This window comes from Trichomycterus rosablanca, chromosome 11 (genome assembly GCF_030014385.1).
Source record: "Trichomycterus rosablanca isolate fTriRos1 chromosome 11, fTriRos1.hap1, whole genome shotgun sequence".
NCBI classification, from domain to species: Eukaryota; Metazoa; Chordata; class Actinopteri; order Siluriformes; family Trichomycteridae; genus Trichomycterus; species Trichomycterus rosablanca.
The window spans coordinates 35374671-35395936 of NC_085998.1; the positions used below are offsets into that span (position 1 = coordinate 35374671).

The following is a 21266-nucleotide window of genomic DNA, read 5'->3' on the forward strand; positions in this document are numbered from 1 at the left end:
CCTCTGCTGTCTGGTCACGGCTTCTACACTAACGATGGACGGTCTGGAGAGCTGGAAGGGTTTGAGTTGGGGGTGGGGGGGTAATAAGTACTGACCAATTTACTATTTTACATACTGTCACAACATACCTGGAACTGAGGTTTTTAAATTCAGTTAAACATTTACATTTTCATCATTTAGCAGACAATTTTATCCAAAGCGACTTACAGTATACAGTCTAAGCAATTCAGTGTTAAGGGCCTTGCTCAAGGGCCCAACAGTGGCAACCTGGCAGTGGTGGGGTTTGAACCAGCAAACTTCTGCTTACTAGTCCAGTACCTTGGTATTTAAACCATTCTGTAGTGTATCCAGCTTCATCACAACTTCTAATCTCAGGCTGTTTGCTTCTGTGCAGCCTCCGAGCACAGTGAAAGCCCTGTACGATTACCGTGCTATGCGGACGGATGAGCTCAGCTTTTGCAAAGGTGGCCTGATCCACAATGTGACCAAAGAGAGCAGCGGATGGTGAGACAATTCTGAAAACGTTATGTTTCACCTGTGCATGTCCATCATTAATGATACTGCATGACTATATTAGATTAAAATGAATGTTTCAATATGCTTCTTCTCTTCAGGTGGAAAGGCGATTATGGTGGGAAAGTGCAGCTCTATTTCCCATCCAATTACGTCGAGGAAGTTGCTAACTCTGCTAGCTCTGAGCTGAAAGACCTGGTGAGTCACAAGCTAAGCATGCTTACAGTCATTCATGTTTACTTCTGTACCTGAAGAAGGCTGCATTATAGTGAGCTGTAATTCATCATGTAAAGACTTTCCTATTCATGGGTACACGTGAATGTTTTTCAGACTGATGATGATAATCCGCTGGGTGACTTGTGTAAAGGTGTGGTGGACATTTCTAAGTGCACAGTTGGTAAGCTTTTGTAAAGTCATAATACACATATAATACACAATATGGCTAAAAGTATGTGGACACCAGAACCAGTAGTTGGGTGTGTAGTACATCCGACACTTTGGCTGGCCTTATTTATGAAACTCAGCAGTAAAGTGTGTACTTTATTGTGAGTTGTGCCAAACTAACTGTGTTTTACTGGCCTAAATATAATGATTTTTTGGGTGATTCAGATCCCAGTGATGCTGTCAGATGTCTACACAGACATACGTAATTGGCTATGTCTAGGGTTGGAGGAGGGCTGGCCAAATAGCCTAGCCATTGGGAAGTGCACACCAACAGTGCCTGTCCCAAACCCCCATAAAAATAAGGAGGGTTGCATAACAAAGGGCATCGGCGTATAAACTGTGTCAAATGAGGTTTGCAGACCAGAATGCCCTTGATGGGAAGCATAAATACTGGAGCAGTTGAAAGAGAAAAAATTATTATAAATTAATATAAATTTTTTATTAGCATGCAAATTTTATAACGATGGTCAGTAGTATAGAACAATGAGACTGTATGGGATATCCTGAACTTACCTTACTAGATAATTGGTTTACTTAAATTTGAGGGATTTAATACTGTACTTTTATATTATTCATTTATTTTATTTTCATTTTTACTTCTGCTTTATCCTGGTCAGGGTTGTGGTGTGTCTGCTTGTTTTTACAGCAACTAAAAATCATTTTAATTAGTAAAGTTCACCCCACTGACACCGATGCGGTAGAGCTCTCTACCATAGTGAAAGCGATGCAGCAAAAAATGTACTTCAGTAAAGATAAAGTATTTGAAATATGTACTTCAACTTTCAAGATGAGTCATTACAAGGGGGTTTTCCAGTTTACAAACTGGAAATTCTCACTCGAGGCTATTTCCTTACTGTGATAAAAACCGTAAAAGCATGTTCACTGACAATTTATCATTCTGTTTTCATACGTCATGCATTTGTCCCTTTAATATTATCCCTTAATTTTTCATACCTGATAATTTTAATTCTGTGTTCATTTTCCTCAGTGCGTTCAGCTAAACACGGCAAGTCTGTGGTGGTGACGCTGCAGCATAAGGAAGAGAATACCATGCCATTTGATTTGGCTACAGAAACCACAGAGGAGTTATATGAGTGGTACCAGGTGGCTTGGGATATCACCCAGAGAGAGGGCAACCGCGTCTTAGAGGTCAGTCCCACATGAGAATGTCCACATTGTCACTAACTTGTACAGAGCAGGTGCAAGGAAGGCTTGAGAGCCAGTCTTCAGCTTAATGGTTTAAAATAATTAAATAAAAAGAAAAGGGCGCCCAGGTGGCGCAGCGGGATGGCGGACTAGCACACCAGCACAGAGTTTATGAACTCCTCAGTGTTGCTGGGCGCCATCTGGCGGGCATAATTGGCAGTGCCTGCAGCAGATACTAATTGGTCACCATATCTGCAGGGTGGGGGCCAGACTATGTGTGGGTGGGTGGGTCTTCATACGCTGTGTAAGGACCCTGATTGGTGGAAGAAACGCCTGTGCAGAATGCAGGGGCGAGAAGAGCAGGGCTGTACACGTGTCGAAAGAGGCGTGTACAGCGACGTGCTCTCCTTGGATGCAATCGGGTATCCCTTAGCAGCAGAAGACAAAATTGAGTGTGCTAAATCGGGAGGAAAATGGGGAGAAAATGCATAAAAAAAAATAAAAGAAAAAGAAAATATTGTATTGTTTTTTTTAAATCATCCAATCTCCAACATTTCTCCCTTCTGCACAGCAAAAGCGGCAGGAAGAGGTGGAGACCAGAGACGAGGTGGCTAAAGAAATGTCAGACCTGGTGGTGTACTGCCAGCCACGCAGCAAAGACAAGGACAGATTTGGTATGAACCTATTGGAACTACACGTACACTGTATGGCCAAAGTATGCGGGCATGGTTTCTTATTATTGAGTTTAAGTTTTTCAGCCACACATATTGCTCAAGTTTAAATGATAGCAATTATATAATTGACTTCACTTTGTAGCAGCAGTTTGTAGAAGGCCTCTTTCTGTTTTAGAATGACACTGCACTTACAGTGGTGTTCAAAAAAATAGCAGTCCAACACCATTAACCTGATAAATCACTGTTTTTAGTAGAAGTGATATTTCTGCATAGAAAAAAATTTACTTGAAAGTGCAGTAGAGTAATGAAAACAAAACAAACCCAACAATTAGAACATGCATGCCGCTCATTCTGAGTAATCGAAGCATTGATTGAAAGGGGGTTGTTCAAAATAATAGCAGTGAGGAGTTCAATTGGTGAAGTCATTCATTCTGCAGAAGAACGGGTGTAAATTTTGGCCCTTATTTAAGGTAGGAGGGTGGCAAATGTTTGGTTGGTCAATAGCGCATTTCCTTCTGAAATACTGGGTAAAATGGGTTGTTCCAGGCATTGTTCTGATGAACAGCGTACTTTGATTAAAAAGTTGATTGTAGAGGGAAAAAACATACAGAAAAGTGCAGCAAACTATAGGCTGCTCAGCTAAAATGATCTCAAATGCCTTGAAGTGACAACCAAAACCTAAAAGATGCGGAAAGAAGCGTGGAACTACTGTTCAAAAGGATCGAAGATTAGCCAGAATGGCAAAGGTTCAGTCAATGATCACCTCCAGAAAGATCAAGGAACATCTGAAGTTACCAGTGAGTACAGAAGATGATTAAGTGAAGCCAATTTACCAGCAAGAACTCCTTGCAAAGTCCCGTTGTTAAGAAACAGACGTGTCCTGAATGGGTTAACATTTGCCAAGGAACACATTGACTGGTCCAAAGAGAAATGGCTTAACATTTTGTGGACGGGTGAAAGCAAAATTGTTCTTTTTGGGTCTAGTGGCCGTAGACAGTATGTCAGACGACCCCTGAGCACTGAATTCAAGCCCAAGTTCACTGTGAAGACAGTAAAGCATGGTGGTACAAAATGATGATATGGGGATGTTTCTCATACCGTGGTGTTACGCCTATTTATCGCATACGAGGGATCATGGATCAGTTTAAATATATCAGAATACTTGAGGAGATCATGTTGCCCTATGTCGAAAAAGAAATGTCCTTAAAATGGGTGTTTCAACATGACAATGACCCAAAACATCTTGATTACAGACAAACAAGATTGAGGTAACAGAGTGGCCAGCCCAATCCCCTGACTTCAATCCCATACAGAACTTGTCTTCTGACATCTGAAACATGTTTTTTGAGGCAAAACCCAAAATTGCAGAAGAACTGTGGAACGTAGTCTGATCATCCTGGACTGGAATACCTGTTCAGAGGTGCCAGAAGTTGGTCGACTCCATGCAACACAGATCTTAGAAACAATTGTTATATTAAATATTAGTTCAGTAATTTAAAGTAAAGTGAAACCTCAAACATTTTTTCATGTTATAGATAAATTTTTTTTAGTTTTTTTAAGAAAAATGCTGGCACTGCTATTTTTTTGAACAACCTAATATTCATTTTTCTTAATTTTCTGTAAAGGATAAACGCAAACTGGCTGAATTTTAATAATGTTTTGATTTAGAATTGAAAGTGTAGTATTTTCAATGCATTTGCATTTATGGAAATAAAAGTTATTATAATGATTTTGTGCTTTATTCGGTTTTTTGAAATCACTGCTATTTTTTTGAACACTACTGTATGCACACACCATGGTCCATAAACACATGCTTTAATAAGGAACTCCAGTGACCCAGTCCTCAACAGAAATGACGTACAGTTGCATGGTTACTTTGTGTTGCTGTTGATGTGAAATATAATGTCATGAATTTAGTTCATGTGTATCTGGGTCTCCTTTCAGACAATTACAACTACAAAGAGGTCCGATCCTTCGTGGAGAATAAAGTTCCCAGCAAAAACAAAACGAACGACTTTCTGATGTACAATCGCAAGGCACTGAGTCGCATCTACCCCAAGGGCCAACGGGTGGATTCATCCAACTACGACCCTTTCCCCCTGTGGATCTGCGGCTGCCAAATGGTGGCGCTTAATTTCCAAACTGCTGGTGGGTGAAATGTTAAAATGATCTACATTAGTTAGCTACATTAGTGGAGTCTGCGGAGCCCCAAACTTTCTTAAATATCAAGTTAAATTATTGAAATCAGTTTATTCAACTGCCACTACAAAGCCTGGAATAAAACAACAACAATAAATCATTTTATTGTTATGATTACAAGTGTTGTATTCTAGTCAGGGTTGCAGTGGGTTCAGTTCTTCTCATAATGCAGTAACATACACCAGACAAGACACTAATCCACTTGGCCATCGCCATCCCTTAAACGTAGCCAATCTTGTCTGTATGTAGTCCCCCCATCAGCCAATAGTACCACTGTTAATTCGAACCCTGGATCCCAGCAGTAGTGGTAGCTAGCATATTTTACCACTGCACCACGCGAGCACTGTTCGAGCCTCTAGTACTTGATCATATAATGCTAATTTAAATATGTTACTATATAAATAGAAAACTGTTTTATCAAAGCTGTTGTTATTGTCTCAGGCTGGACATTGTTCTTAAATTTCCCATTGTAAGCCAGACTTTAAAAAACATAAATATAAGTTCATGTTTTTTTTAAAGACTTTGGCTCTCTTTTCTTTTCCAGATAAGTGTACTCAGCTGAACAGTGCTCTCTTCAGTCTGAACGGGGGATCAGGGTTTGTGCTTCAGCCTGAGCTTATGCGCTCAGACAGCTATGATCCTCAGCTGGACAAGAAAACAGTCAAATTCACCCTGTCTGTCAGGGTAAGACTATCATAGTATTGTATTTACCCTTATTTGACTGTATTTTGGCTGACTGTGGTGGTTAAATTTGTTCCTAAACTTGTGTATGTTTGTTTATAGGTGTTAGGTGCTAGACATCTACCTAAGCCAGGTCGCAGTATCGCCAGCCCTTTTGTGGAGATTGAGCTGTGTGGCCAGACTGATGACAGTTCCAAATTCAAGACCACCGTCTGTCGTAAGGAATGGGAGTGGGTGGGAAAAAAGATTTCTATACACTTAAAATAATTTTTAAATATTGTTATAATATATAAACAGGTAAATTGTTTATTTGAGCTATTAAGCAATAAAATGTGCAATTTTGGCCCTCTTTTCAGAATTTCTTTCAAAGCCACACCCCTTAACAAACTAAAATATGCTACCTATCCTAATGCCTAAATGCTAGTGCAACACAGAGCTGGTTAGATGTTGATAAAACACACATTTTTCTTTCCTTATAAAGTGTGGGTCTCCACAGAGACCAGATTTTTCCATGTATGTTATTGGCAACTGGCAGAATGTGTAAAGTTTGTTGACCAAACCTTTAAACATGTGACTTTGCAGACGATAATGGACTTAACCCGGTGTGGCTCGGGCCTCACAGACAAGACGCAGAAACGGTCACCTTCACCGTGTATGAACCAGAGCTGAGCTTCCTGCGCTTTGTGGTGTTTGAAGAGGACATGTTCTCAGACCCCAATTTTCTTGCTCAGGCTACATTTCCAGTAAAAGGGGTTCGATCAGGTACGACACCACTATAAACAACCAACTTCACCAAACGCAGTGGCCTGATACCTAGAAGTGCAGATCATGTGGCTGAACTGTGTCTCTGTGTGACAGGATATCGGTCAGTTCCTCTGAAAAACGGCTACAGTGAGAACCTGGAGCTTGCTACTCTTCTGGTGTGTGTCGACATTCAGCAAGTAGAAGTGAGTACAAATATAAGTCACCCAGCTTTCCTACCCAGATTCTAACAGAATTTTATTACTTTTCATTTCATAGTGTACCTTCAGTAATTAATTGAGCTTAATATTAAATTATTAAATCATTCTTAATTAAACAAAAAGTAAATCAAGGAACGATTTCTGAACTGCTGTCATTCAAGTAAATAAAAGGATCTAATATGAACATACACTATATGGCCAAATATATGTGGAACCACCAAGTTGTTTGATCCACTCTTACTGCTAATGCCAAGTTCACACTACACGACTTTCCAAGTCGTCAGGTCACTGTACAGTTCACACTACACGACTGGATCTCTTGTAATCGGGAGTCCTTCAAGTCGGTGTGGCTTTCACACCACACCACTGATCGGTGATAGGGCAGCAAGTAGTGAGCGATCAAAGTTTGTGTGCTGATGGAACAATAGGAACAGCATGAATTGTTCTATAGTGAGTTGGAGGTTAATAAATATTTTTTGCAATGCAACGTTGGTGTTACGTTTTGTAGAGAACGATAAGGTCAGAAATACTGTAAAACTTGTGTGTGTGCTGATGTATTCTGATATAAACTATATTACGCCCCTGTCCCACCTTTTTACACTCCTCCCCTGCGTTTCCCCTCACACCGTATCTTGCGTTCTCATTGGCTGTTTGACATAGCACTCATTGCCAGTTGTGCAACTCAGATCCAGATATTTTACATGCTAGATATCTCTCTTCGGTCGCCGAGCACTCGGCGAATGCTCGGTGAGCCGCTCAGATCAAGTTGTTGAGTAGTTCACACATAGCGATTAAGAGCTGATTTTTAATCGCTGAGCGAACGCCGAGCCGGCAAATCTAGTGCCGACCAGTCAGCAAGTGAAAATCAGGGCAAAAATCATGTAGTGTGAACTAAGCATAACAGGTAATAATACTTGTTTACACAACCAATTGCAGCCATCTGTGAGCTTCTTGTCTGCTGGTAGTTACTTCCACTCCTTAACTGCAGTTTTCACAAAGCCGTTGATAAAGATTTTTAATTGGATTAAGATCAGTTTATTAGTCTGCTGTTTTTTCCTAACAATTCTTGTGCACTTTCAGTATGATCCTTTTTTGTTTGACTCAAACAAGTTGTTTTCTAGTTTTCTTACACTTAGAATCACACATGTACACAAGCACACATGTAGCCTTCGCTGTAATCTGTATCTTGAGGTGTGTTTAAAAGAAAACCCAATTTACACTGTTAAATACTGTGGAGGATGTGATGTTTTTCTCTAAAGTACCCTACTATTCATATTTCAGCAGAACTCTAATTTAAAACTTAAGTCGACTGATTACAAAACCAAGCTTTCCTTTTACCAGTTCCTACCAAGGTTGCAAATGTTTCCAGAACTGACTGTATTCTGTGTGTGGTCTGTTCACAGAAAGCAGAAGAAGAGTTATACTCATCCTCTAGCCAGTTGCGAAAAAGGCAGGCAGAGCTGTGCAATGAGCTCTTCCTATACGACACACACTCCAGCATTCAGCACGCGGCAGCAACGAGCCGCCACGATGACCTCATGCAGGAGTTCAGACACAATGAGAAGCAGCTGGAGAGTAATGACGAAGCATGCAAAGAGAAGTGAGTACTGGCGTTCATCAACCCGAACAATAAACCTGATAAACCCGTACGACCTACTCCACATTCAAAAGTTTATCACTCGCTTATTTTAGTGTCCGCTCAAGGCTGAAATGAATCAAAATGATTTAGTCATACAATCCTGTTATAGAAAGAATTCATTTGTAGACAAGTTGCGTAGTCTTGTAATCAATTTAGGACAGTACAGTGCAGTAGTAAGTACCTCCCGCATTTTGGATGACCTGTGTATCAATGTGAATCACTGCAGATGTCCTATTACTTCAGCTAATTTGCTCTGTCCAATTTTATTCTCGCCAAGAGTTCATTTCATTTGTATTAACTGCATTATCCTGGTAGAGGTCGTGGCAGGGCCAGTTAATAGGTAAACAGACAGGACGCCAATCCATCGCAGCAATTTGGCCATCCCCTTCATTCAGAAATAGCCATCAGATGACCGGGCCGACTGATTGCACTGCTGATATTTGAACCCAGATCTCAGCAGTGGTGGGCTAGCGTAATAGACTACTGCTTACTATGAATGTAAGTTGTGTTGTGTGTAGGATTTTCCATCCATAAACCTGAAGTGACCTGAAGTGAAGTGAGTTAATAAGGTAATGCTTTCTCAGGGCCTGATAGACACCTTGTTTAAACGTCCATGCAGTGTAGAAACACCCACAACATTTTAAAAGACCCACCCCAATTCTACCCCAAGTCTTTTGCTCAGTACAGGAAGCTCACAACAGGCACTTGTCTGTAGTAGATGACACTGTACATCAAGATTATGTTGAAAAATGCTGGACTCATCTTCAAAGTTGAAAGTTTCTTATGATGTACAGGTAGACCTATTTCTGCACACGGTACTTAACTATATTTCAGTGGTCTTCAAATCCAATCAAATCTGGTCTGTTTTGCAGGATACAGGAGAAGAAAATTAACAACAGCAGGTTCCACTAGTGATGGATCGTCGTACTCATTCTCAACCCTCTCCAGCCTACAAACATTTCTTTGCTTGGTTCGGAACTTTGCTGCCGATAGTCAAGCAGATCAGATGAAGGCAGAAAGTTGCGGCGGATCGTCGGTGTCCTCGGCAGATAAACGAACCATGAATGAACCATGTTAAATTAAAATGCTTTTGTTTGTTTTCAGTGTCACCCAACGTTTGTCCTTGTTATTATTATCATATATATATATATATATATATATATATACGGCTCTTTAAAAGGAACCGAGCCAAAAGATCCGACTCCCCATCGCAGAATTCACTGCAGCAGTTTCCCAGACGCGATTTTTTTAAAGCGTTTTTTTACTCAGTAATGGATGTTATTTAAAATGTAGCGAATTACAATTCTTAATACAAAACATACTTAAGTAAAATTACTGGTTGTAAAATCCACTTAAAAAAGTACAAGTACACAAAAAAACTACTCAATTACAGTAACGCGAGTAAATGTAAATGTAACTGGTTACTTTCCACCTCTGACTATAAGCATCTCAGTCTCTCAAACACACCCAGTTACTACTCCTCCTGCCCTCACAGTTTCTAACGGAAATATAAGTGTGAAAACTTCTTGAAGATTCCTCATAGTTGCCAATCCACCATGATTCTGGAGGTAAGAGATCATTAGAGATCATACCAAACCACAAACAGACAGTGAAAGCAAATACCAAACCCAGTGCCCAGGGCTTTCTGGAGGGCAGGGAGGTTAAAGCAGTTACTGAGGTTGAATGATTAAATAATATAAATAAATGTATGTACTTCTTGATCTCTGGGTGGTAAAGCGCAGTACATGGCAATCAAACATGGGTAGCAGCTAAACATGAAAATTAGATAACTGAAATCACAAAATAACAAGAAAAACAAAACACACTGGTCTCCTGAATTTACCAAAATCTGAGTAAGTAAAAAAACGTGACAACACAACTAACTGTGCATGCCTAACTTTTTTAAACTAAACACCACGGAAACACCAACCCTAAGGCAGTGATAATAATGAATCACAGGGTTTCAGACTAACAAACATTTTCACGTCTAGGAATAATTTAGAACTGGCTTTTGCTTTGTTTACAATACTTGATGATTTGACGTTATGAGCAGGTTACTAAGCTCCAAAACATTTTGCAGTATTATGAACCTCTAGAACTGAAGTTGAGAAACTATTCACTAAAGGAAGCCCAGATGTCATTTTTATGTTAATAGTATATAAAAGCTCCTGTAGGTGTAATATGTTGGTGTCCCAATACTTTTGTCTATATAGTGTGAATAAACTTACCTTGCATTTAGTGCTTCATGTGAAAACACTTTAATTAACCTAATGATGTTAAAATTACTCATAAAACCCCCCGAACAATACAAGTGCTTAAATGATGGCTAATAATGCATTTTAATATAATAATTAATAAATTATAAATAATTGAGTCTGAATCTCTGGCTCACATTGAGTGAAATGATGATGTCCACAGCTTTGTGTTTGAAACATATTCACAGACAGTTTATTCTGATTGAAATTATTTCACATCGTAGTTCTTATTTCCTGTTCAAGGTCTTGTATTGTAATATTACAACAGCCACAGAGCAGCAGCAGCGACCCAGCTGTAGAAGCAGATAAACACAGACAGGAGGAAACAAGGGCAGAAGTTCCATCTGCAAAAAAAACTCCAGGAATCATGGGAAATGTAGTTCATTTATGTACAAGACTGCACCCAGGAGGGGACAGCAGTGGTGGATGTCCCAGTCATCACTGCATTAAGACTCAGTCACAATTTCAAAATGATAGAAAGCTCGTCATATAAAAAAGTCACAGAGAAAAGATTTCGCTGATCTTAGAGAGCAAAAAAGTCTGGAGGCGAGGCAAAAAGCAGTGAGCTACACAGGATCAAGATATGACTAATAAATGATTCTATAAAACTAGTTACTGCCACTTGTAAATGGGTTCCGGATTTACTCAGCCTATCTGCATTTGCTTCTCTGTAAGGACTGGAGTATTTGAGTGTTTGAGATGCTTTCAAATAAAATAAGAATCAGGCAACACTTTATGATATGTAGATCCCCCGAATCCCATCTTCCTTACTGAGGAGTCTAGGGGGGCAAAAACTTTCCCTAATAACTAGTTACCCCTTACTAGTTTTAGCATTAAGGTATAAGGTTTATTCTCGTTTAGAATGGTCGATCATTACATTGGTCTGTAATTCAATTTGCTTCTCGCCCTCTAATCCTCTCTGATTCATGCGTTCCAAATTAAAAGCTCTGCTTAAGCAACATGTACATGCAGCAATAAAATACAGGCGAAAAAGCACAAAAATAATACAAAGAAAAGAAAAAAACAATGACATTTCAGAGTAATTACAGTGCACTTGGTCTGGGGGGGGGGGGGGGGGGAAGCTAATCAATCATGAAAACAAAAACATGACAGAAAAACACATAAATATACGAGATGCAGAGTGGCTGAAGGAAATTATATACACTTGTATGTACATTATACACGATGCAACCGTTTATCTGGAACTGAGATGGTAGAACGCAAAAGACTTTTGGGCCACTACCACCAATGGCATACACAGTATTATATTCAGTGGACGGCGTTCGTCGCCATGCTTCGGAGGAATCAAAAACAGCTAATTAAAGTCCAATAAATCAGAGACTGGTCGAGCAGACTTGGATGACATATGAGGGCACAATCTGGCTGTCTGTGTGGGGAGTACAACGATTTTAAAGTTGTGGACAAACTTAAAACTAAAGCATTACTTTAGCCAGATTAGCACATTAGCTGTTTAAACGTTTGAATAATAAATACTAGAGGTGTAATGATACAAATTGTTACAAAACGTTTTACTTTAATTTCAAACTATCTGACCGTATCTGTCAACACATCAAATAACTGTAACCATAAAAAAGTAAATTGTGTGTCGCTTTACACCCCTGTTAAATACGAACGTCTTTGCTGATGGTTTTTCTAAGGTTTATGAAATGACTTGTAACTAGTAACAGTAAAACCAATGTGAAAAATGTTACACCCGTGACAGTAAAAAAGGGAAATAGAAAGAATAAAAATAAAGAAAGAGAAGCATGAATAACTTAATCATAGACTTGAATTGAAATTATGGCTTTATGTTTGATTTCTTATTAATGTGCAGAATTTTATTAACAGTTCACTATAGAAAAATCAGCCACTATAGGAAATCAAACATGTCACCATTATTATCAGTCTGAAAAGTTAGATCGATTATATTTACACAGATTGCATCTAGCAAACCCCGTGCCATCCTCTTAAGTGGTGCTTTCTTCACAGAAAAAGTCCTCAGGCACCAGCTTGGGGTATTTCATGGACAAAAACAGACAAACTAGTGGAAAGGACCTGGGCTGGGTCACATGAACGAAAAGGGTTTTATAAATATCGAGTAGTCCCAGACTACATTTCAAACATCCATTGTTAAATATGGGTGCATGAACAAACTGTACAATGCGACAGAAAAAAACGAACGAACGAACGAACAAAAACACACAAAGCTAAAAATGTACTTGTCTTGTACGTATGAACTTACTTCTGTATCGACTTCTTAATGTCAAACTGGATTACAGATATAGATATACTTTATACTGTATAAACACACAGTTTATGAAAGCAGAGATGTGTGGAAAAATATGCTCATTTGCTCAAGTTGATAAAAATGTCAGCGAGATACAGAGAGACAATAAAATGAGTGTGTAGGGTGGACACTCAGGACTCCGCCTTTCTACATTAGCAACGTTTCATGGATAGAAAATGGTGAGGCTGAATGACCAAGCACAAATCTAGCGATAGCGGCTGGCTTTCCACAGGGAGGCAACATCAAAAGTGTACTGGAATGTGGCTCTGGCTGCTAATCGCCTCACCAGTCAGGGGTGCACCTCGGAGGAAAAAACACCCTAAAAGCAAACTAAAATCCAGAGTGTGGTTTTGGTCAGAGATACAGTATTAGCAGGGGGGAACCGCTGCACCTAACAACTGTACGTGGAGCGTGATATGCCTCTAAGAGGAAAAACAGTGAGACGTGGACACAGAAAAAACTGAAAGGGCTAAAGTCTTCTTAAGATATAAATAAAACGAGCCTCCTTGCTGTCTGATGTCACTATAAATATTCTTATGTTTAACGCAGCTACAAAGAAGGTCCTGGTGTTCTAGAGGTCCTCAGATCTGAACAATGTTCCTATAAAGACAGTCCTCATCTGTCAGTTACTCAGTGATGATGCTGATGATGTTGAAGTCCCTGTGTACAGATGATATCAGCAGATTCTCATGATCCAAAGATGTTTAAATGATACCGGATTCCTTGAGAATGATTGATGCTGATCATAATTACCAGGCCTCTGTATAACGAACATCAACTTCCTTCAGGTTGGGAAGCTTGGCCTTAAGAGAAAAGAAAACATTTAATACAAAATTCATGAGCCAAATACAGACAGCTGAATAAAAGATTATTGTTAAAGAACCTAATCTCTGTTCACTGTATATGCAGCATATACACCACAATCCTTTTCAGTCTCTATGCTTTTAATGGATAGTGAGTTATTAAAAAAAAACCCACGTACAGCCATTGGGGGGAATTAATTCCTAAGAAACTTTTCCTTTTTATTTTGTAGAAAATGTATTATTTCTTTAATTAAATGCATTTCAAGTTAAACAAATTTGGACCAAATCACTATAAATCTGGCTGGAATAATAAACTTTATTTAGGGCTTTATTTTCACACAGCAGCCTTTAAGTCCACAATGATGTAAAAAAAAATTTCACCTTTGGTCCTGGTGGTTATTGGAATAAATCTGACCATTCAGACAAATTAATAAGTAATAAAAAAAATCATCATTTTTAATATTAAAGAAAACCACTAACATAATGTTTAACCTTTTAAATTGATTAAAATGTCTAGGAGTGTAGGCTATTTTATAAATGTGTAACTAAATGAGCTTAGTTTGTTTGTTTATTAGAATTTTAACGTCATGTTTTAAATGAGCTTAGTTGCTTTTCCCCCCTAAAAGCATCAGCAGGATTTATAGACTTAGTTAAACCAATGACATGACTTTTTTTGACTGCATTTGAAATTAATCAAACAGATATTAATGTATGACAGATTTTTAATACCATGATATATAAATACAAAAATATTTTATCCAAATAAAATAAATGTAAAGATTCTAAACAGTGCCTAAAGTGTTGTATATAAAACATACGGCTCTTTAGATATGTTGTTAAATTATAATAGTATTTAAAAGTTTGGGTTTCTTAAAATTTACCTTAAGGTCCTCATAGGTGTCAGCAGTAAGTTTTGTGCTGTTCATATTTAAACTACACAGACTCTTCATCGCTGCAAAGCAAAACACAAAATCAGACACGTATTACTTTTACTGTACCAGCTATTTTTGTGTGTCCAAAATGTTTATACATTTACATTTTCGGCATTTAGCAGACGTTTTATCCAAAGTGACTTATAGTACTAAGACAGTATATTGTCTAAGCAATTAAGGGTTAAGAGCCTTGCTCAAGGGCCCAACAGTGGCAACCAAGTCCAGTACCTTAACCATTAGCTACAGTTTTATAGACAGAATGAACACTCTTATGGCTTTGATCTGAGGTTTAGGATGTACAGAGATATGAGCTGTTTGCATGTGTTGTACCGACATGTATGTACTTACAGCTGAGGGCGAGCAGGCCTGCATCAGTGACTGGTGTTTCACACAGGTTAAGCACCTGCAGACAGGCTAAATGCTCAGAGAGCAGTCGCAGCCCAGAGTCTCCAAACTGAAACAGATAAGATATTCATGAGTCAATAACTTAAGCTTAAAATACTTTTAAACTGTTATTTGTCAGGGTGAATATTGTTATAATATATGCTGATAAACCTATACATTACGACCCCTCAAACTGCGTATGGCAATGACTATTTTGTAACAACTGTGCATGTGGCCGTCAGTGATTTATTACATGTAGGGCTGATTGTAGTTACTCATAGTACTTAAATGCAGCAGAAATGATAACATAAAGACCTGAGTGACTTTAATAAAGGCTCAATTGTTATGGTCAGACAACTGGGTTCAAAGAATTGCCAAAAAAGCTGTATAATCTAAAAAATAAATAAATGGTTATTTAATCTGAGTGTTATGGATTTCAGGATCACCTGGGTGGACCACAGATTGAGCTGTTTGAGGGAGGGTAACTTGATGAGCTGCTCAGCACAGGCACTGGTGACGTTGGTGAAGGCCAGACTCAAATTCTCTAGATTTCCAAAAGAGCCAGAGCTCAGCAGACGAGCCAGATCAGCGTCCTGCACAGATAATATGGTACAGTCAGAGATGATAAAGAAACAAGATTACAGTCTGGCTCCTGACGAGCATTAAATCATTATTTTATTAAACAAAAACAGATTTAACAGATAAAACAATTCAGATACAGACGTGACATGTTTCTGTGTGGCTGAAAATGTAGACAGAGGATTTATTACTTTACACTACGCTGTTACACCCTTAACCTGTTGATAAAGCCAAACCTTCACAATGTTACCAAAGTGTGACTTCCTAGCAAGGATGTGCTGATTTTATACAATTTCATATCAAATTCATGAAGTCATGATTGAGGTGTAGGCTCATTGTGAAGCTGTGTTGGATTGATAGCTTTTTATACTAACATTAAATGAATGAACAAAAGGTACTGGCAGGATCTCAGTTCACTTTATTTCTTAAATAATACACTGCTTGGAAAAGTTGATTAGCTATGGTGTCAACTTTTTCCATGTGTAACAAAAGCCTTATGCAGCAGATATGATACATATTGTATCTGCGATTTGAGGATCATTATTTTCTCAATGTTTGCCCATTACTGATAACAAATCTTTATAAAAGTACGGTCAGCTCATTTTAAATGATTGATATAATGTGCAACATTTTTTAAAATAATAATAATAATGAGTTTATGAAGAGGAGAAGTGATGAAGAAAGGAAAGCACTCACGGTGGACTTGGACGGTAGGGTGAGTCGGGTGGGGCCTCCTTTCCTTTGCTGTAACAAAAATACAAAAACAGAGAGATGTTAGACAGTGTTTCAGCTTCCATGTTTCACCAGCAGGTGGTGTGTGTGTGTGAGCTCTGAATGCTGGATGTCTTTAAATGGGTCACTGAGAGGTGTGGAAATGAGAGCACTGCATCACACTAGCAATATGACACAGTGCTTATTTCGAGAAACACCACCAAGACCAAGAGTGTGGTTTGGTGAACTTTATTAAAGTAAGTTTGTATTAAGAACAATCCTTTTAATTACTGCATCCAGCTATTCAATAGCACCTTTATCTAACAGGTGTACAAAATCAAGCATTAAGCTATATAATCTCAAATATTAAGCAGTAAAATGGTTTATATTAAAAAATATGCAGAACTTTGAACAAAACGTTTACCTCACACATACCTGCACAATTATATTAAATTATATACAATTATATACTCTATGTATAGCTCTTTATTTTACATATTTATATTATTATACAAGCCTAGTATTCCCATTCTTATGCTTTTATTATTATTAATAATATGTAACATATACATAATAATACTATGTATCTAGCTACCTATCTATCTTGTGAGGGCTGCTGTGGCTCATTGCTTGTGGCTTTGGGCTACTAATCAGTTCAAGCCTTTACCAGTACTTAAGCAAGAACCTTAACTCGGTGCGCCAGGGTCACAATAGCTTGTGCTGACCCAAATTCCCAAATAACTGGAATGTGCAAAGAAATTAATTTCACTGTACTTTAGACGTGTATATTTACCAAACATCCTGTTTCCTTTGCGAAGTGACACAAAACATCCCAGCAGCAGGCAGAACGGGACCGCTAAGTGCTAATAATGCTTATTGTTTAAAATAGGTTGTCCAAAAAGTCTAAGGTCTGGTATTCACATATATTTGACCATTGTTTTTAATGTGGTATTTCATCTTAAGCACAAGGAGTGAGATTGGCTACAGGTTTTCATATCGATTAAGAAAAAGGTTCAGCAGATACAACTAATCCCTGATTTGTTGATCTGTACCAACTAATTAAACCATTAGAGTTAAGAGTAGATAAAGCATACTAAATGTCAATAAATAAAGAATAAAAAAAAAAAAAAAGGAGTAGATAAAGCTTGGTTGGGAGGAAAATTTAGTTCCACTGCTGTAAAGTGTGGTGAAGGAGGAACAACGGCCCTGTACTGATACCCAATACGAAACAAAGTAAGGTCCATATAGAAACTTTTTCATGCATTTGTTGTGGAAGAACCAAGCCCAAACCTGGTGCCCATCCAACACACAGGGAATAAACTGGGACACTGGCTGTGAGATAGGACTTAACACCAAGCATGACTTCACATCCTTACGATATTACAGTCGAGTCACATTATTATGACCACTTCCTTCTTTCGCCGGCGGTAGCACGTAGCTCATGAAGAAAGTCATGTTTTGTGAGCTGGCTTGGTGGGTATATAAGGGGTGTGATAGGCTGTCTGCACATAGATCCCTCGTTGGTGTCATGTGTGAAAGTACCATGGGTAAAACTGTCTTTTTCTGGGGTGGATGGGATCTTCCAGCAAGACAAGGCAACACGTCACATGGCTAGAAATGTCCGACATCGGTTGGAAGAGCATGACCAAGACCTTCCAAGTATTACTCTGGCCCCCTAATTCCCCAGATTTGAAGCCAATTGAGCATCTGTGGGAGCACCTCGATTATTGTGTTCGCTCTATGGATCCTACCCCACTCACTCTCCAGCAGCTGTGGGATGCAGTGCAGTTAGCATGGCTCCAGATACCTGTAACAACCTCCCAGGACCTTATTGAGTCACTGGATACTAGCTGGTGGTCATAATAATGTGACTCGACTGTGTATTTAATATAAATAGAAATGTATCCCAGCAAATGTGTTTCAAAACAAAGATGGACCAACTCCATATTATAGCCCTGGTGTCCATGATGGAATATTTAAGGGTCCAGGAACTTCAATAATCATTACGCTAATGTTTATTAATCCCAATTTTCCTGTTGGGATGCTTTTGGTTGGACCTTTTTTGCTCATCACAGTCATACAGCAAAATTATCATAGAACAACACGAGCCTGTTATTTCCTTCAGTACCTGCATACCTTCTAATGCTAACGTGATTGTAGACGTTCACTCACCAGTTCCTTGAGCTCTCTTTGCCGGTCACACAGCTGTTCGTACATGCGGAGGCCGACCTGGGTGCTTTCCAGAGTGGAAATGATCTGCAGCTGTGTGTCCTTATTCTCTATAATGTTATACTCCAGCATCAGGCACAAGATCTGTTCCACACACACACACACACACATGAGGCTCTTTTGCATTTGAATCTAGTTACATTGGTTTTTTTGCTCCAACATGTGAATACTCACCTCCACCATAGTCTGGTTCCCCCGCAGTGCCAGCAACATGCAGGGCCCCAGCTTGTTTTCTGCCAGTGACAGGAGGAATTTCTTTGTCTTGTAGCAAGAACCCATAAGTATGTGAACCTGCAGTAACATTAAGATGTTAGTTACTGGGCCTGGTCAGCACCTCAGTATCTATTCCTCAAGCCAACAGTACATACACACCATGCTAGCAAACAGCTCTCCATCATCATCGCAGGCGACGCCCCCCGGACTGTAGAGCTGAAACCAACCGTCTTTTCCAGAACGCACACTCAGCAAACATGAGTGAACCTGTAACACATACATACCAACCTTAATGTTTTAGACCCATGTCCCATTCGCTCTTTTTATAAACATTCCTCATCCTGGTCAAAGCAGAAAATGGCTGTTCGAGTTACTTTAGGAAGGGGCTGAGGTCAGGTTGAAGCTGGAGGGATTTGAACCAGAAATGATCTGCTGTTGTATTGCTGTATTTTTGTATTTTAAGAAATTAAATATTAAATGTTTGGACTAATAATAATAAGTTGACTCTGTTCAAACAAGAACATTTTATTTGATCTGTTTAATTTAATCACATTTGGTTCTGACTTTATGGAATTGTTAAATGCTTAATTTTTAAAACTCCATCGATTCCATCGATCAGCCAGGTCACTGTGACGTCCGTTTTGTTTTTTATCTTGGCTTTTTTGTGCAGTCTGTAATTGTAGTTACTGGGTCAATAGCAGCTTACTGATCGACTGTGCTCATGTTTTTATTAACAGAATGTGAATGTATGCAGACAAATCTCCTCTTAAACCTGACTTGATGGTGATTAAGACTAATAAAGTTTGACATTCTCATTTATGTAGGATAAGCCTTTAAAAGAACAATACCAACCAAACAATACCTAAAGCCAAACCCGACATGGGTAGATGCATGAATGTGTTTCTGCAGAACTCTGTGGGTAAAATGTGACGCAATTAAATGCAAATCTAGTGTAAGCAAATGTATCTTCTCATAAATCACCCAGACTTAGTTAGAAAAGGCAAAACGACATACTCATTAGGGCAAACACAAAGGGAACAAATGTGTTATTTTACTACTTCAAAAGAAACAATCCTACACAGAGCTAAAAGTAAACCAACTGGTCAAGATATTTAAAACGATACACATGCATATTGTTAGAAATTCAGGACATAACACAATATGCAAAAGGTGTAAACACTAAACACATCGCAGCATGTGGTATGTTAAATAAAACAGAATTAAATAGAACAGAAACTAATTTATTTGTGCTATTTATTACATTGTGTTTAGTTTTTGCTAGTTGTTTTATTTTTTATTTGTGCCTTTTGTACCTGAAGTTTTTAAGGCTTTTTATTCAAAAGTTTTATACGATAAAAGCAAATTTACACTTCAATGTTACAGAAAACCCCCTAAAGAATTAGAAAAAAACATTTACCTCCTGTCTGGGGTCCTCAGCAAACCTCTGAATGACGTACTTCAGCTCTCTGAAAAGAGACGTGCTATTGTAAGACTCGATAAAAGACAGGAAAACACAGACCAGCATTTACACTGACTGCCAACTTTAATGACTGTGGTTGCATTAGCAGTTTAACTGGACGTATAAATCTCATTGCTTTCACATTGCTTTATTAATGTTTTCACATTGAAACTGTGTTTGTCTGGATTGTACTTGTGACAACAATTATTTTTAAAACATTTATGTTGTAATCCTTCACCTGATGACAAAGACAATTATAGGCCTGAACAATGCACAGTGATATAATTAATGTTACTTACTTTGTGAATTTGGCATGAGCGAGGGCCCTAAAGGGGAGAGAACATCACAGAAAAACAGCACATAGCAACAGTTAGTACGTGATTACATCCAAGACTGGTACATAAGATACGTTTTCAAGCTGTGCTCTGGGAAGCTTCTGCCTGTTGTTGCTTTTTTCCTAATGAGGCCTGAAAGCTCATATTAACGCATGAGTACAGGTGAGTTCCCCACCTGTGGCAACAACAGCGCTCTGCAGAAAGCACATAACGAGTCCCCGGCCGGCAGGGCTAATTACGCCGAGCTCTGAGGTACCGCAGCCACCGCGGGCTCAACCCACACCATCCCCCTGCAGAGCCCAGCTACGGCTCAACCATGTAAGCAGCCTCCCTGACCTCCAGTGAGATCCCCCTCCCAGCTTAACTACCCTTCCTGAACACCATACACAAAAATCTGGAGCTGCACAGGTGGGAAAGCTTAAAGTGTGGTACCAAAAGAAAACAGATAGGTCATGTTTTTTGGGAATTTGTTAGATCAGATGAATAAAAGAAAAGCCTAAAACGGAGAACGCAACACTTACTCTTTGGGGAAGGGGATGGGCTGCAGCAGGCTAGCCAAGGCTGGTCTCCAGTCGTCATAGTCCGAGCTGCACAAACAAGGCAAGAGGAAAAAGATTTGAGCAATACAAAGAAATTCCAGCAAAGAAAGAATAACAAATTTGAGAAACGTTTGCTAAGAGATCTTAGGACAAATGAAAAGAGACAAAACCTGAGCAGTGGTGCTGGGATTTCAACCTGTTTGCAGTATTTGTGTAAAGAATTTACATTTGCTCACCTGCTTTAATGTGGAAATGGTTCATGTACCCAACTTATGTGTTAAA

General features: G+C 38.9%; 2 protein-coding genes across 4 annotated transcripts in view; one reads left to right on the forward strand and one right to left on the reverse strand.

The window, feature by feature from the left end:
* plcg2 (phospholipase C, gamma 2) overlaps positions 1-9372 on the forward strand; it is a 33069-nt gene extending 23697 nt beyond the window's left edge. For both annotated transcript variants that reach the window (XM_063004273.1, XM_063004272.1), the window contains 12 exons: positions 395-504; positions 615-711; positions 844-910; positions 1946-2106; positions 2675-2777; positions 4722-4925; positions 5521-5660; positions 5760-5874; positions 6240-6419; positions 6516-6604; positions 8023-8219; positions 9131-9372. In XM_063004273.1, the coding sequence (XP_062860343.1) occupies positions 395-504; positions 615-711; positions 844-910; positions 1946-2106; positions 2675-2777; positions 4722-4925; positions 5521-5660; positions 5760-5874; positions 6240-6419; positions 6516-6604; positions 8023-8219; positions 9131-9170 (1503 nt within the window). In that variant the 3' untranslated portion in view covers positions 9171-9372. The remainder of the gene's footprint in view (positions 1-394; positions 505-614; positions 712-843; positions 911-1945; positions 2107-2674; positions 2778-4721; positions 4926-5520; positions 5661-5759; positions 5875-6239; positions 6420-6515; positions 6605-8022; positions 8220-9130) is intronic.
* A 1305-nt stretch (positions 9373-10677) lies between these two features.
* cmip (c-Maf inducing protein) overlaps positions 10678-21266 on the reverse strand; it is a 43754-nt gene continuing 33165 nt past the window's right edge. Inside the window, exons 11-22 of one of the 2 annotated variants that reach the window (XM_063004277.1) lie at positions 20967-21032; positions 20410-20436; positions 20069-20117; positions 18811-18918; positions 18613-18729; positions 18382-18522; positions 16195-16242; positions 15366-15512; positions 14884-14989; positions 14485-14555; positions 13554-13603; positions 10678-13460 (exon numbers count right to left, since the gene is read on the reverse strand). In XM_063004277.1, the coding sequence (XP_062860347.1) occupies positions 13427-13460; positions 13554-13603; positions 14485-14555; positions 14884-14989; positions 15366-15512; positions 16195-16242; positions 18382-18522; positions 18613-18729; positions 18811-18918; positions 20069-20117; positions 20410-20436; positions 20967-21032 (964 nt within the window). In that variant the 3' untranslated portion in view covers positions 10678-13426. Of the gene's footprint in view, positions 13604-14484; positions 14556-14883; positions 14990-15365; positions 15513-16194; positions 16243-18381; positions 18523-18612; positions 18730-18810; positions 18919-20068; positions 20118-20409; positions 20437-20966; positions 21033-21266 lie in introns of both variants that reach the window. The other variant, XM_063004278.1, reaches the window with a different exon arrangement.